This window comes from Oncorhynchus mykiss, chromosome 1, assembly GCF_013265735.2.
Source record: "Oncorhynchus mykiss isolate Arlee chromosome 1, USDA_OmykA_1.1, whole genome shotgun sequence".
NCBI lineage: Eukaryota > Metazoa > Chordata > Actinopteri > Salmoniformes > Salmonidae > Oncorhynchus > Oncorhynchus mykiss.
In genome coordinates, this window is record NC_048565.1 from 9,964,412 (window position 1) to 9,979,752 (window position 15,341).

The window sequence follows — 15,341 nt, forward strand, 5'->3', positions numbered from 1 at the left end:
CATTCCCAACAATGCAGAGTTAAAAATTAAGAAAATATTTTCTAAATAGTAACACAATAACAATAACAAGGCTATATACAAGGAGTACCAGTACCGAGTCAATGTGCATGGGTGCGAGGTAGTTGAGGTAATACAGTATGTACATGTAGGTAAGGGTAAAAGTGACTAGGCAATCAGGATAGATAATAAACACAGTAGCAGCAGCTAGTGTGAAAGTCGGTCAGTGTCACAGTGAATGTGTGGGTAGAGTGTAGTGAGTGTGCATCGAGCCAATTCAAGAGAGTCAGTGGAAAACAATTAGAAAAATACATCAATAACAAAGGGGGTCAATGCAAATAGTGCAGGTGGCCATTTAATTAACGTTCAGCAGTCTAATGACTTGGGGGTAGAAGCTGTTCAGCAGTCTGACTTGGAGGTAGAAGCTGTTCAGCAGTCTAATGATTTGGGGGTAGAAGCTGTTCAGCAGTCTTATGGCTTTGGGGTAGAAGCTGTTCAGCAGTCTAATGGCTTGGGGGTAGAAGCTGTTCAGCAGTCTGGTGGCTTGGGGGTAGAAACTGTTCAGCAGTCTAATGGCTTGGGGGTAGAACCTGTTCAGCAGTCTGGTGGCTTGGGGGTAGAAGCTGTTCAGCAGTCTAATGGCTTTGGGATAGAAGCTGTTCAGCAGTCTGATGGCTTGAGGGTAGAAGCTGTTCTTCAGTCTAATGACTTGGAGGTAGAAGCTGTTCAGCAGTCTGACTTGGGGGTAGAAGCTGTTCAGCAGTCTAATGGCTTTGGGGTAGAAGCTGTTCAGCAGTCTAATGACTTGGGGGTAGAAGCTGTTCAGCAGTCTAATGACTTGGAGGTAGAAGCTGTTCAGCAGTCTAATGACTTGGGGGTAGAAGCTGTTCAGCAGTCTAATGGCTTGGGGGTAGAAGCTGTTCAGCAGTCTAATGGCTTTGGGGTAGAAGCTGTTAAGCAGTCTAATGACTTGGGGGGTAGAAGCTGTTCAGCAGTCTAATGACTTGGGGGTAGAAGCTGTTCAGCAGTCTAATGACTTGGAGGTAGAAGCTGTTCAGCAGTCTAATGACTTGGAGGTAGAAGCTGTTCAGCAGTCTTATGACTTGGGGGTAGAAGCTGTTAAGGAGCCTTTTGTCCCAGAATTGGTGCTCTCGTATCGCTTGCCATGTGGTAGCAGAGTGAACAGTCTATGACTTGGGTGGTTGGAGCCTTTTGCCAATCATTTACATATCACTTACTTTATTTTTATTTGATTTGATGTCATATTGTAAACGTATGTATCTGTTTTGCTGAAAATATGATTTTGAAAACAATGAATGTCTACAAGTGCTTCATAAAACAGTTATATTTATTTTTGTATTTTCAAAAGACAGCAAATAGCCAATCAAGTATCAACAAAAGTGAAATGAAAGACAGATTTAATTTTCAGTGAATAATTGTCTTGTCCAGTGAGCAACTCAATGACATCGATTCAATGACATCATTAGATCACCTCCAAGAAGCATCTTCAACGTTCACCTGACAACCCATTGGATAAGACACATACACTAACCAAGTGTTTCTTACCTGTCAAGAAGGTTGAGATCAGAAGCTTCTTCAATACCCCAGAAATGGAAAGGCTTTGAGACAAAGACAATCAACTGTCCAGATAATGCACATACACTAACCCGGATGTTCTACTTGCCCCACTGAGTTACAGCAAAGTTATCATTTATGCATGGGTCCACGATCCACTCATAGCTCTCACAGCTATCTGACAGTTCTCAGAATACTAAGGAAGAAGTGTGTGATATTGGATTTGGTATCCTTCCCACTCCCAAGTGATTGGGAGTCCCATAGGGTGCCGCATAATTGGCCCAGCGTCGTCCGGGTTTGGCCATCATTGTAAATAAGAATTTGTTCTTAACTGACTTGTCTAGTGAAATAAAGGTTAAATAAAAAATAAACTATTTAAGCTGTCTGCTATGTTGCTGTGTAAATCCACACACTGCAGGGGAATGATGACACATGCTGTGCTAACACATCGTCACAGTAGTTGTCAGTTTTGTAACGTAAATAAAGAATTTGTCAAATACTCTACGTGAAATACAGTATGTATTATTTTCCCATAATGCCATTATTTCATGTCTTGTGGTATTTTTAGCATTTTTTCCCCCCTTATGTATCAGGTGTATTATTTTGACACTGCACAGACTCATTTAAATGAGCAATAATGATCCACATCTTAATAAAATAGTTTTAAGGCAGCAGTGTTCATACTGTATTTTACATTGATTTCAACCACTATAGGTCTTCATCAGCAAGTGAGGATTTCTATGGATAAAAACTAGTGTTAAGTGTGGGGGGGGGGGGGGGGGGGGGCCTCAATTAGACCCATGTCAAACACTTACAATCACGTACAGTACAACCACATTCAGTACAATCACATAGTCACATTCAGTACAACCACATAGTCACATACAGCACAACCACAGTCACATTCAGTCAACTGAATGATTCTAGAATAATAATAATTCCATTCACATTTGGCTACTACAAATAGCCAGTGAAATATGATACGTTTTTTGTTCCTTGAGAGGAATGACTGAGAATCCACTGCCTGCCGTTGTAAACTTTCTGCACACAAATCAAACACAGTACTGACTATATCTATAAGCCTCATCCAAAGGAACGAAATTCTAAGTTGTCCGCATTGTTTCAGGCATCATCCGTTCCAAAGTCTCATCTTGTTCACTGTAAAAAATAAAAATAAAAACTCAAATAAGAGTTCCTTTTTGGACAATTCCAGGTTGTCCCTCCTTGTTTCAGTATGTTTAATCTGCCTAATGACCAGGATCCTGGTGTCTACCCAATGTGCTGAGCACTCCTCCTGGACAGAGTCCGCGCTACATTCAGCTGCTGCAACCATGGTCTCTGTGTGAAGGCACTGTTAGAGAGTCAATCAACCAGAACAAGGTTAGGAGACCAAATCTGTGTCCTAGCATTGTGAAATACTGTATATGTAATGGCCTCAATACATTAATGAAGCGCCCTTACATCCTATCCTCTCCCCATACTGAAACAACTTGTTAGGGTGAACCAATAAGACTGACACTATATACCTTCTAAGCATGATAGTTGGCTCATGATTTGTTTCAGGACTTGTTAGGGTAAACCTATAACAGCTTCTAACCCAAAGTCATAAGACTGCTGAACAATTAATCAAATGGCCACCGGACAAGTTCAAATGTTTTATTATTTGTTACTTTAGTTTATTGGGTAAATATTCTCTTCAACTCTTCTTGAACTGCACTGTTTGTTAAGGGCCTGTAAGTAAAGTATTTCACGGAAAGATCTACACTTGTATTCAGCGCATGTGACAAATAAAGTTTGAGTTGATTTGATTATGTACCTTCTAAGCATGATGGTTGGCTCATGATTTGTTTGTACTGAAATCTATTCAGGGAGGATAAGGGTATATCATAGGCAGTGATGTAGTGGTAAAACCATTGACTGGTAAATGCTGATTGCCGTTCAGGATTAAAGAAGTAACGCTCCCTCTACTTTCAATGCATCTTCCACAAAAGGTGGGTAAATGCTTGAACAAAATAAAATAAAAAGTGTGTAAACAGCTTTTACATGTGTCCCCCCCCCCCCCCCCCCCCTACTGATTATAGGAGGCTTCTTCTGACAGTATTCACACCTTTCATAAGAAACCTCCAGAGAAATATTCATATTCACCGTAGCTGTCATTTAAACTTGGACTAACCTGGCCAAGGCCAAACAGTATATGGCGTTTTCTCTGGGTGTGCGGTCGCAGTGGAGAGAAAAGGCCTCCAGTGAGGTGGTGAGTATCTGGGCGGAGTTTGGCGAGGCAAACACAGGTCTGAGATTGGTGTCTCTGGAAATGGGCGGGAGCGGGACTCTGCTCCTCCATTGGTTGCTGTTCTGATCCCCACTCTCATCCTCCTCACATCCCTTCCCTCCACATCCCCTCTTCTTCTCTCTTTCATCACTCGTGGCCACAGGGTGTTGCTTCGGTAGTTGAAGAGGTTTATCCTGGGATGCCAGGGCGCGGAGCTGGCAGGTTACATGAGATGGGCAGTTGATGGGGGTCAAACTTTGAGAGGCTGTGGACATCACCCTGATACCCGCCTTGGCCTCACTCCTCCTGGGCTTGGAAGACATCTTGGGGAGGGTGAAGCCGTCCACCAGGACCGTGTCGCCCACCCTGGTCCTGAACGGAGCCCTGTTGAGGCCCATGCAGTGCCTGGATGCTGCCCTCCTCTGCCCCAGCCTCACCCAGCCCTTTATCTGGAGGTATGTCCGCATGGGCAGGGCCATACCTGGGAGGACCACCACAGAGCACAGCTTGGTGGCCAGGTGACTCACACACTCCCTGTGGCCGTACTGAAGGGCGATCCTCAGGGGGTCACGACCCTGGGGATCCTGACAGGCAAGGGTCAGAACGCTGCTGGCGATACAGAGTTTGAGGATGGTGAGCTGGCCGAGCTCGATGGAGGCGACAGCGGGACACTTGGCGACGTCGGGGTGGGCCGTCTGGTGGCACCACTCACGGTAAGGGTGAACCCCCACCGGCTCAATGACACGCACCCCCCTCTCCAGCAGCCAGCCGGCCAGGTCCAGGTGGCCCAGAGAAGCAGCGATGTAGAGTGCCACCCGGAGCTGGAACCTGGAATAATACAGAATCAATGTATTTATAACACGTTTCAAGTTTTTTTTGTCAAGTTCACAAGATACAGTCGGTTATAAAACAGTACAGTAAAATGCTTACTTGCAAGCTCTTTCCCACAATGCAGTATTAAATATCAGGGTAAGAGAAAAAACATATGAAGGAAAAAAACACGAGAATATAAGCTATATACAGGGTCAGTACTATCATTATAAGCTATATACAGGGTCAGTACTATCATTGTAAGCTAAATACAGGGTCAGTACCATTATTGTAAGCTATATACAGGGTCAGTACTATCATTGTAAGCTATATACAGGGTCAGTACTATCATTGTAAGCTATATACAGGGTCAGTACTATCATTGTAAGCTATATAAAGGTTCAGTACCATCACTGTTGATAGTAAGTCTATCATACAGTTCAGTGTGTAGATGTGTATTCTGACCTCCTCACAGGTCTCTCCCTAGACAGGTGTCGTTGGACGGTCAGTCTGTGTCCCAGGAAGCAGCCTCTGAGGGACTCCGCCCACCCATCCCAGGTGTCCAACCGTAGAGTAGCCCCTGGGAGACAGAGACACATGCAGGTTGTCCTCCTGGTTTCCATGAACCAAGAATGTGTTCCATACAGTCCATTTGTCTCTATGTTACATCCATAAGGTGTTGAGCCAGAGGACCATTGATCTACTGCACAAGGAAGGCCATACCCAGGTCAATGGCGTAGTCGTGCAGCCAGTTGCAGTCGTAGAGTTGCAGGCTGGTGGGAGAGCTCAGTCTGAAGGAGCTGACGGGAAGCCCACACTGCTGGGACACCAGGGTCATGAGCCTGGCCACAGACGTACTCAGGAGAAACACAGTGCCCAAGACTGAGAGGGTCTCCCCCGTCACGGCACTGAACACACGCACCACCGGCTCCCGCTGAAGTATAAGACCATGGACATTCAGTAAATTCACTTGTTTTACATAAATACCTATGTTGTGTTTATACACCGAGTAAACAAAACATTATGAACACCGGTTCTTTCCATGACAAAGACTGACCAGGTGAATCCAGGTGAAAGCTATGATCCCTTAATGATGTCACTTGTTAAATCCACTTCAGTGTAGATGAAGGGGAGCGGACAGGTTAAAGAAGGATTTTTAAGCCTTGAGACAATTGAGACATGGATTGTGTATGTGTGCCATTCAGAGGGTGAATGGGCAAGACAAAATATTTAAGTGCCTTTGAACGGGGTAGTAGGTGCCAGGTGCACCGGTTTGTGTCAAGAACTGCAATGCTGCTGGGGTTTTTCACACTCAACAGTTTCCTGTGTGGTCCACCACCCAAAGAACATCCAGCCAACTTGGCACAACTGTTGGAAGCATTGGAGTCAACATGGGCCAGCATCCCTGTGGAACGCTTTCAAACACCTTGTAGAGTCCATGCCCCAACGAATTGAGGCTGTTCTGATGGCAAAAGGCGGGGTGCAACTCAATATTAGGAAGGTGTTTCTAATGTTTGGTACACTCAGTATATATAAGTTAGGAGTCATATAATTACAGGGTTAAGATGAACTGGCTCCTTTGCACTGCTCTTAGGTCTGGTTTGTGTTTTTACTGTTAATGGTAAAGGTTAGGATTTGGTGAGAGTATGCTGATCCTAGATCTGTGCCCAAGGGCAATTTCTATCCAGAGACAAATCAAAGGTCCATGCTATTTAAACTTATAATCTACCACCATCTCGTGGCTCAAACTTGTAACAACATTTTCTAATTAATGTGCTGTACTGAGTTTTGTTCTATCACATTGAACACTAATCTGGGTGCAGATTAATTAAATTGAACACTAATCTGGGTGTAAATTAAATTGAAGACTAATCTGGGTGCAGATTAAATTGAACACTAATCTGGGTGCAGATTAATTAAATTGAACACTAATCTGGGTGTAAATTAAATTGAAGACTAATCTGGGTGCAGATTAAATTGAACACTAATCTGGGTGAAAATTAAATTGAAGACTAATCTGGGTGCAGATTAAATTGAACACTAATCTGGGTGTAAATTAAATTGAAGACTAATCTGGGTGCAGATTAAATTGAACACTAATCTGGGTGTAAATTAAATTGAAGACTAATCTGGGTGCAGATTAAATTGTTAACAGAAATATTATGAATATGTATTTCAATGAACCCAAAGGGCCTCTTCTTCTCCTACTATACGGCCTGCTGTGCTCTACTGTACTCTGCTGTACTTTGCTGTACTCTGTCTGCTGTACTCTACTGTACTCTGCTGTGCTCTACTGTACTCTGCTGTACTCTGCTGTGCTCTACTGTACTCTGCTGTGCTCTACTGTACTATAAACCACTGGGTATACAGACTCTTCAGATACTGTTAGCGAACACCAGACTGAGGTCGAGGCGATTACATGGGGAAAAGGTTTATGACTGTAAGGGTGTTTGGTACAAAGGCAACACTACATCGGGCCACATTTCAGCTCTATCCCAGGTCAACCATACAATACTATAGATTTCCACTCTAGTCAACCAGCAAGAAGGAGAGACAGACAGAAGGTCTGGCTTTGACTATGTCAATGATGGGATGTGTAAGTAAGGATTAAGGAACACAAATAAACATTATTCTGATGGTTAAATTTGTACTTAGATACATAACCACTCTCCTCTGTTAGCAAATCTTCCACAGAACTTTGTGGGACAGAGTGAGTTCTGTCCCTGTCTGGCTCTGGACATGTACCCAGGGACCTCTGTACAACAACACTTCACACTCACGAAGCAGTGTTCTTACTAACCAATCACTCTACCATAACCATGGTCTCAGTATAAAGCAGTGTCCTTACTAACCAATCACTCTACCATAACCATGGTCTTGGTTGAGCAAGGGCAATATTACTTTAAGTCTCAAGCAGGGTGACCTCAACATACTATATATCGCCATACTATATACCACCACACTATACAGTGGGGCAAAAAAGTATTTAGTCAGCCACCAATTGTGCAAGTTCTCCCACTTAAAAAGATGAGAGAGGCCTGTAATTTTCATCATAGGTACACTTCAACTATGACAGACAAAATGAGAGAAAAAAATCCAGAAAAATCACATTGTAGGATTTTTAATGAATTTATTTGCAAATTATGGTGGAAAATAAGTATTTGGTCACCTACAAACAAGCAACATTTCTGGCTCTCACAGACCTGTAACTTCTTCTTTAAGAGGCTCCTCTGTCCTCCACTCGTTACCTGTATTAATGGCACCTGTTTGAATGAACTAAATCACCTAATCATACTATATATAACCATACTATATAATCATACTATATAACCATACTATATCACCATACTATATATTACCACACTCTATATAACCACACTCTATATCACCATACTATATATCACAATACTATATCACCATACTATATATCACCATAATATATATAATCATACTATATATCACAATACTATATCACCATACTATATATCACCATACTATATATCACCATAATATATAATCATACTATATAACCATACTATATATTACCACACTACATATCACCATACTATATATATATAACCATACTATATAATCATACAATATAACCATACTATATAATCATACTATATAACCATACTATATATCACCATAATATATAATCATACTATATATATCACCATACTATATATCACCATGCTATATATCACCATACTATATAATCATACTATATCACCATACTATATATCACCATGCTATATATCACCATACTATATAACCATACTATATCACCATACTATATATTACCACACTCTATATCACCACACTCTATATCACCACACTCTATATCACCATACTATATATATATATCACCATACTATATATCACCATAATATATATATTCATACTATATATCACCATACTACATAATCATACTATATAACCATACTATATATTACCACACTATATATCACCATACTATATATATAACCATACTATATAATCATACTATATAACCATACTATATAATCATACTATATAACCATACTATATATCACCATGCTATATATCACCATACTATATAATCATACTATATATCACCATACTATATATCACCATACTATATAAAATCATACTATATAACCATACTATATCACCATACTATATATCACCATACTATATATCACCATACTATATATCACGACACTATATATCACCATGCTATATAATCATACTATATAACCATACTATATAATCATACTATATAACCATACTACATATCACCACGCTATATATCACCATACTATATAATCATACTATATAACCATACTATATCACCATACTATATATCACCATACTATATATCACCATACTATATATCACCACACTATATATAACCATGCTATATATAACCATAATATATATAATCATACTATATAACCATACTATATAATCATACTATTTAACCATACTATATATCACCATACTATATATTACCATACTATATATAACCATACTATATATCACCATACTATATATCACCATAATATATATATAATCATACTATATAACACCATACTATATATAACCATACTATATATAACCATACTATATATCACCATACTATATATCACTATACTATATATTACCACACTATATATCACCATACTATATATCACTATACTATATATTACCACACTATATATCACCATACTATATCACCATACTATATCACCATACTATATAATCAAACTATTTAACCATACTATATATCACCATACTAAATATCACCATGCTATATATATAACCATACTATATCACCATACTATATCACCATACTATATATTACCACACTATAAATCACCATACTATATATCACCATACTATATATAACCATAATATATATAATCATACTATATAACCATACTATATAAGCATACTATATAATCATACTATATCACCATGCTATATATTACCACACTATATATCACCACACTATATATCACCATTCTATATATTACCATACTATATATAACCATGCTATATATAACCATAATATATATAATCATACTATATAACCATACTATATAATCATACAATTTAACCATACTATATATCACCATACTATATATTACCACACTATATATAACCATACTATATATCACCATACTATATATAACCATACTATATATCACTATACTATATATCACACTATACTATATAATCATATAATCACTATATAATCATACTATATATCACCATACTATATATTACCATACTATATATTACCATTCTATATATCACCATACTATATATTACCATACTATATATAACCATGCTATATATAACCATAATATATATAATCATACTATATCACCATACTATATCACCATACTATATAATCATACTATATATTACCATACTATATATTACCATACTATATATTACCATTCTATATATAAACATACTATATATCACCATACTATATATAACCATGCTATATATAACCATAATATATATAATCATACTATATCACCATACTATATCACCATACTATATAATCATACTATTTAACCATACTATATATCACCATACTATATATTACCATTCTATTTATCACCATACTATATATTACCATACTATATATCACCATTCTATATATCACCATACTATATATTACCATACTATATATCACCATACTATATATCACCATACTATATATCACCACACTATATCACCATACTATATCACCATACTATATAATCATACTATATATCACCATACTATATATTACCATACTATATATTACCATTCTATATATAAACATACTATATATCACCATACTATATATAACCATGCTATATATAACCATAATATATATAATCATACTATATCACCATACTATATCACCATACTATATAATCATACTATTTAACCATACTATATATCACCATACTATATATTACCATTCTATTTATCACCATACTATATATTACCATACTATATATCACCATTCTATATATCACCATACTATATATTACCATACTATATATCACCATACTATATATCACCATACTATATATCACCATGCTATATAATCATATCACCATACTATATAATCACACTATATCACCATACTATATATCACCATGCTATATATATAACCATACTATATAACCATACTATATAACCATACTATATAACCATACTATATAACCATACTATATCACCATACTATATCACCATACTATATCACCATACTATATATCACCATGCTATATATATAACCATACTATATAATCACACTATATAACCATACTATATAACCATACTATATCACCATACTATATCACCATACTATATATTACCACACTCTATATCACCATAATATATATAATCATACTATTTAACCATACTATATAACCATACTATTTATCACCACACTATATATCACCTTACTATATATAACCATAATATATATAATCATACTATATATATAGTATCATAACCATACTATATAATCATACAATTTAACCATACTACATAATCATACAATATAACCATACTATATAATCATACTATATAACCATACTATATAATCATACTATATAACCACACTATATAATCATACTATATAACCATACTATATAATCATACTATATAACCACACTATATAATCATACTATATAATCATACTATATAATCATACAATATAACCATACTATATAATCATACTATATAACCATACTATATAATCATACTATATAATCATACTATATAACCACACTATATAATCATACTATATAACCATACTACATAATCATACAATATAACCATACTATATAATCATACTATATAACCATACTATATAATCATACTATATAACCACACTATATAATCATACTATATAATCATACTATATAATCATACAATATAACCATACTATATAATCATACTATATAACCATACTATATAATCATACTATATAACCATACTATATAATCATACTATATAATCATACTATATAACCATACTATTTATCACCACACTATATATCACCTTACTATATATAACCATAATATATATAATCATACTATATATATACTATCATAACCATACTATATAATCATACAATTTAACCATACTACATAATCATACAATATAACCATACTATATAATCATACTATATAACCATACAATATAACCATACTATATAACCATACTATATAATCATACTATATAACCATACTATATAATCATACTATATAACCATACTATATAATCATACTATATAACCATACTATATAATCATACTATATAACCATACTATATAATCATACTATATAACCATACTATATAATCATACTATATAACCATACTATATAATCATACTATATAATCATACTATATCACCATACTATATATTACCACAATATATATAATCATACTATTTAACCATACTATATATATCACCATACTATATATCACCACACTATATCTGAAACACTTTATGTTAATGATAGTATGAAGCTGTTTCAAGCAATAGCCAGCTCACTTTGATATGCATTTTCAAGCACGGGTAGAAACAGCTAGGTGTTCGGCTGGTACCTTCAGCAGGCAGCAGATGGCACTGCTAGGGGTGATGCCAACGTCTGTCAGGACCCAGCTGTCCCGAAGGATGGCACCAGCATAGCTCAGCTCCAGGAAGTGCCTCACCTGCTTGTCGTCTGACAGTTGCACGTGGAAGTAATCCTGCCAGAGGAAGAAGATTGGAAACACAAGGAGCGTCCTATACAATCAGAGTGAGAGGGCTCAAAACTGATGGAGCCGTAATGGAGGGTGTCCCACACAATAATTGTAAAAGTGTCCAATTGTGTACAATTAAGAAATAAGGCGGTGTGGTCAATATATGGCCAATATACCACGGCAAAGGGCTGGTCTCCGCAACCACAAACCCATCATGTGACTTCTTTTTTTTTTCAATTTGGTAGTTACAGTCTTGTCCCATTGCTACAACTCCCATATGGACTTGGGAGAGGCGAGAGCCAAGAGCCGTGCGTCCTCCGAAACACAACCCAGCCAAGCCACACTGCTTCATGACACCATGCCCGCTTAACCTGGAAGCCAGCCGTGTCGACCGTGTCAACGTCGCACATATCAACACATATCATCACCTGCATTGCTTGCTGTTTGGGGTTTTAGAATGGGTTTTTGTACAGCACTTTGAGATATCAGCTGATGTACGAAGGGCTATATAAATAAATTTGATTTGATATCATCACATTTGGGTAGAGCCACTTATAAAAGGTGCACGCACACATGGGGAACATGTTTAGTAGCCTAGGGTCCGGGAAAGTGTTGGCCTTTTTAAAACCGCATTTCGTGCAATTCTACATCCTTTTACATGACTGGAGACTTTGGCATTATCTTTTTTTAATCCGCACAAATGATCGAAATGGCAGGCTACTTTGACACTGACAAACTTAGTATCTGAGATCAATAAAAACGACCTTGTCTTGAATCCATCAATAGCCTATAGGCCTAGGTTTGTGGAGAAACATATAGTAGGCTACAATATGAGGAGGAAATTAGTCCTAAAAATGCTTTCCAGTTTCACTGACTCACCCAATGATGCGCAGCTCACTCGCTGGAGATTGTCGATGCGCTCGTGTCAAAAGCCTATCTCTCCCTCTCTCTGTTTTGTAAAACAATGTTTGGGAGTTGATCAAATATTTTGGTAGTCTACATCATAGTCTTATCTTTTCAGCAAGAGTCATTGCTTTTCAACCTGTGTTTTCCCTCGATTGTATTTGAAATATTGCAAAAGGCCTGTTTTGTCTGCCTGCTGTTTTTTCACTGACAGATTTGCCTCGCGTTCCCGACTGTAGGCTATTCTTTGTTATTGGGCTACAATCCGCAGCTAGGCTATTTTAAAACAGGGGCCATTGGTCCTTTGTAGCTAAATTATAGGGTTTATCATGACGTATTAGGCTATTCTGAATGATTTCATTTATTTCTGAACAGACAGCAGTAATTCCGTAACTTTAGAAAATTCCTCCAGAACCCTTCATGCAGCTATGATTCTATAAGGAAACAAATGATGAAGTGCAACTCTGGAGAGATGAGGGGGCAGGATAATTGACGAAGAGGTGTAACAGTACTCTTCTTGCGTTGTGTACAATCAGTCATCGACACGGAACTCCAACATGTAGCACCAGTCATGTAGATTTATTCTGATAGGAACGGCACAAAATTGCACGTCATGCAATGCACGTCTCACCATCCAACTCTGCACTCACGCACGCTGGTTTGGTTGTTCACTGGGGGTAGTTACCAAAATAATACAATTACAATATACAATATAATATATTTAACAATGTACCTGATAGGAACGGCACAAAATTGCACGTCATGCAATGCACGTCTCACCATCCAACTCTGCACTCACGCACTGTACAAAATATATGACCCCCCCCCCCCCCCCCCCCACCAGACACAGTAAGTTGCTAGCTAGTACTGGCGGGAATTCTCTACAACAAAATGTACAACAAATATTCTCCAAAAACCACTGCATCTTATGTGTGATGTTCGAATAACATTTACAAACTATTTTATATAAATTGTACATTTAAATCATCACTTGAGAGTATAAAAATCACTTTTGATGTACAGTGCTTTGCAACCAATAATTTACCGCTGGTTTGGCGCTTGTTCACTGAGACGATTTTAACTGGAACATCCCCCCTCGTAAGCAGCTATTCAAACCAGCCAATAAGATGCCACGTTGAGTAGGTGAAGGCAAGACAAACTCAAACCAAAAACCCATTGGCTTAACAATAAAGTGGCAAGGGGAATCACCAATATAACCCTGTTACAGAGGCAACTCGAACGAACATTGATCGCTTTTATTATAATTGTTAAATAGCAAAAAGTGAAAATGATTTTTCATGGCACGAGAGGTACCGGATTCGGTAAAATAGGTTCCGGAACAAAACAGTCCAGAACGGAAAGGTGCCGGATCCTGTTCTGGCATGATCCTGCTCAAATTAAGCACTGATTTGAAGTACCTAGGCCTCTACCGGCTGAGTATAACGATTATTAAACTAGATTCAGTGGGCTTGTGATTCACAGTACTGATGAAAAATCAAGTACAGTTGATCTAAATGTGGATATACGAGGCCATCTAGTGGTCACCGGATTTATTTAAAAATTCATGCAAGCTATCTTTTCACTAGCATGCGATGCCATATATTTGACGAAGGTATTTATTATTCAACATGTATTGTCATTGACTGGAACAAAATATAATTGTATGAGCTATGCCTCTGTGTCCCGGCGTTGTTGTACCCCTCTACTATCTGGCTTGGTGGGGCGATCTCGTTCTGCATGCCTGCTTCACTGAGATACAATGTGTCGTCATGCATTTGTGCATGCACGCTGTTAACGGTCATATCCGTCTTGCTAGCTAATTTAGCTAGCTCATCAACCAGTATTTTATTCGCTTTTTCTGCACGATAGCACTTATTAAAGCCTTGAAACTCATGGGGACCTCACTGTTACCACGGGTCATCGAGCTAGCCCTTATTTGGCAGCAGGGTTGCATCGGTTTCCATTGGATTTGACAGCTTGTTAGGCTGGCTAGCTAGGTAGCTAATTCGCTAACGCGAACTGTTTATCATGTAGCAGCCTATGC

General features: G+C 37.6%; 2 protein-coding genes across 6 annotated transcripts in view; both read right to left on the minus strand.

Moving 5' to 3' along the window:
- Positions 1–13,392, minus strand: part of LOC110514908 (protein ANKUB1-like) — a 28,894-nt gene extending 15,502 nt beyond the window's left edge. For 3 of the 5 annotated variants that reach the window (XR_005034969.1, XR_005034957.1, XM_036937460.1), the window contains exons 1-4: positions 13,274–13,392; positions 12,257–12,400; positions 5,117–5,585; positions 3,746–4,669 (exon numbers count right to left, since the gene is read on the minus strand). Coding sequence is in view for 3 of the 5 variants with exons in the window: in XM_036937460.1 (XP_036793355.1) it covers positions 3,746–4,669; positions 5,117–5,274 (1,082 nt within the window). In the remaining 2 variants the exon portion in view is untranslated. Of the gene's footprint in view, positions 1–2,352; positions 2,924–3,745; positions 4,670–5,116; positions 5,586–12,203; positions 12,401–13,273 lie in introns of those variants that run through there. The other 2 variants (XM_036937383.1, XM_036937402.1) reach the window with 2 other exon arrangements.
- LOC110532571 (actin-like protein 6A) overlaps positions 1,328–15,341 on the minus strand; it is a 39,982-nt gene continuing 25,968 nt past the window's right edge. The window contains exon 15 of the transcript XR_005034911.1: positions 1,328–1,563. The gene's annotated coding sequence lies outside the window, so the exon portion shown is untranslated. The remainder of the gene's footprint in view (positions 1,564–15,341) is intronic.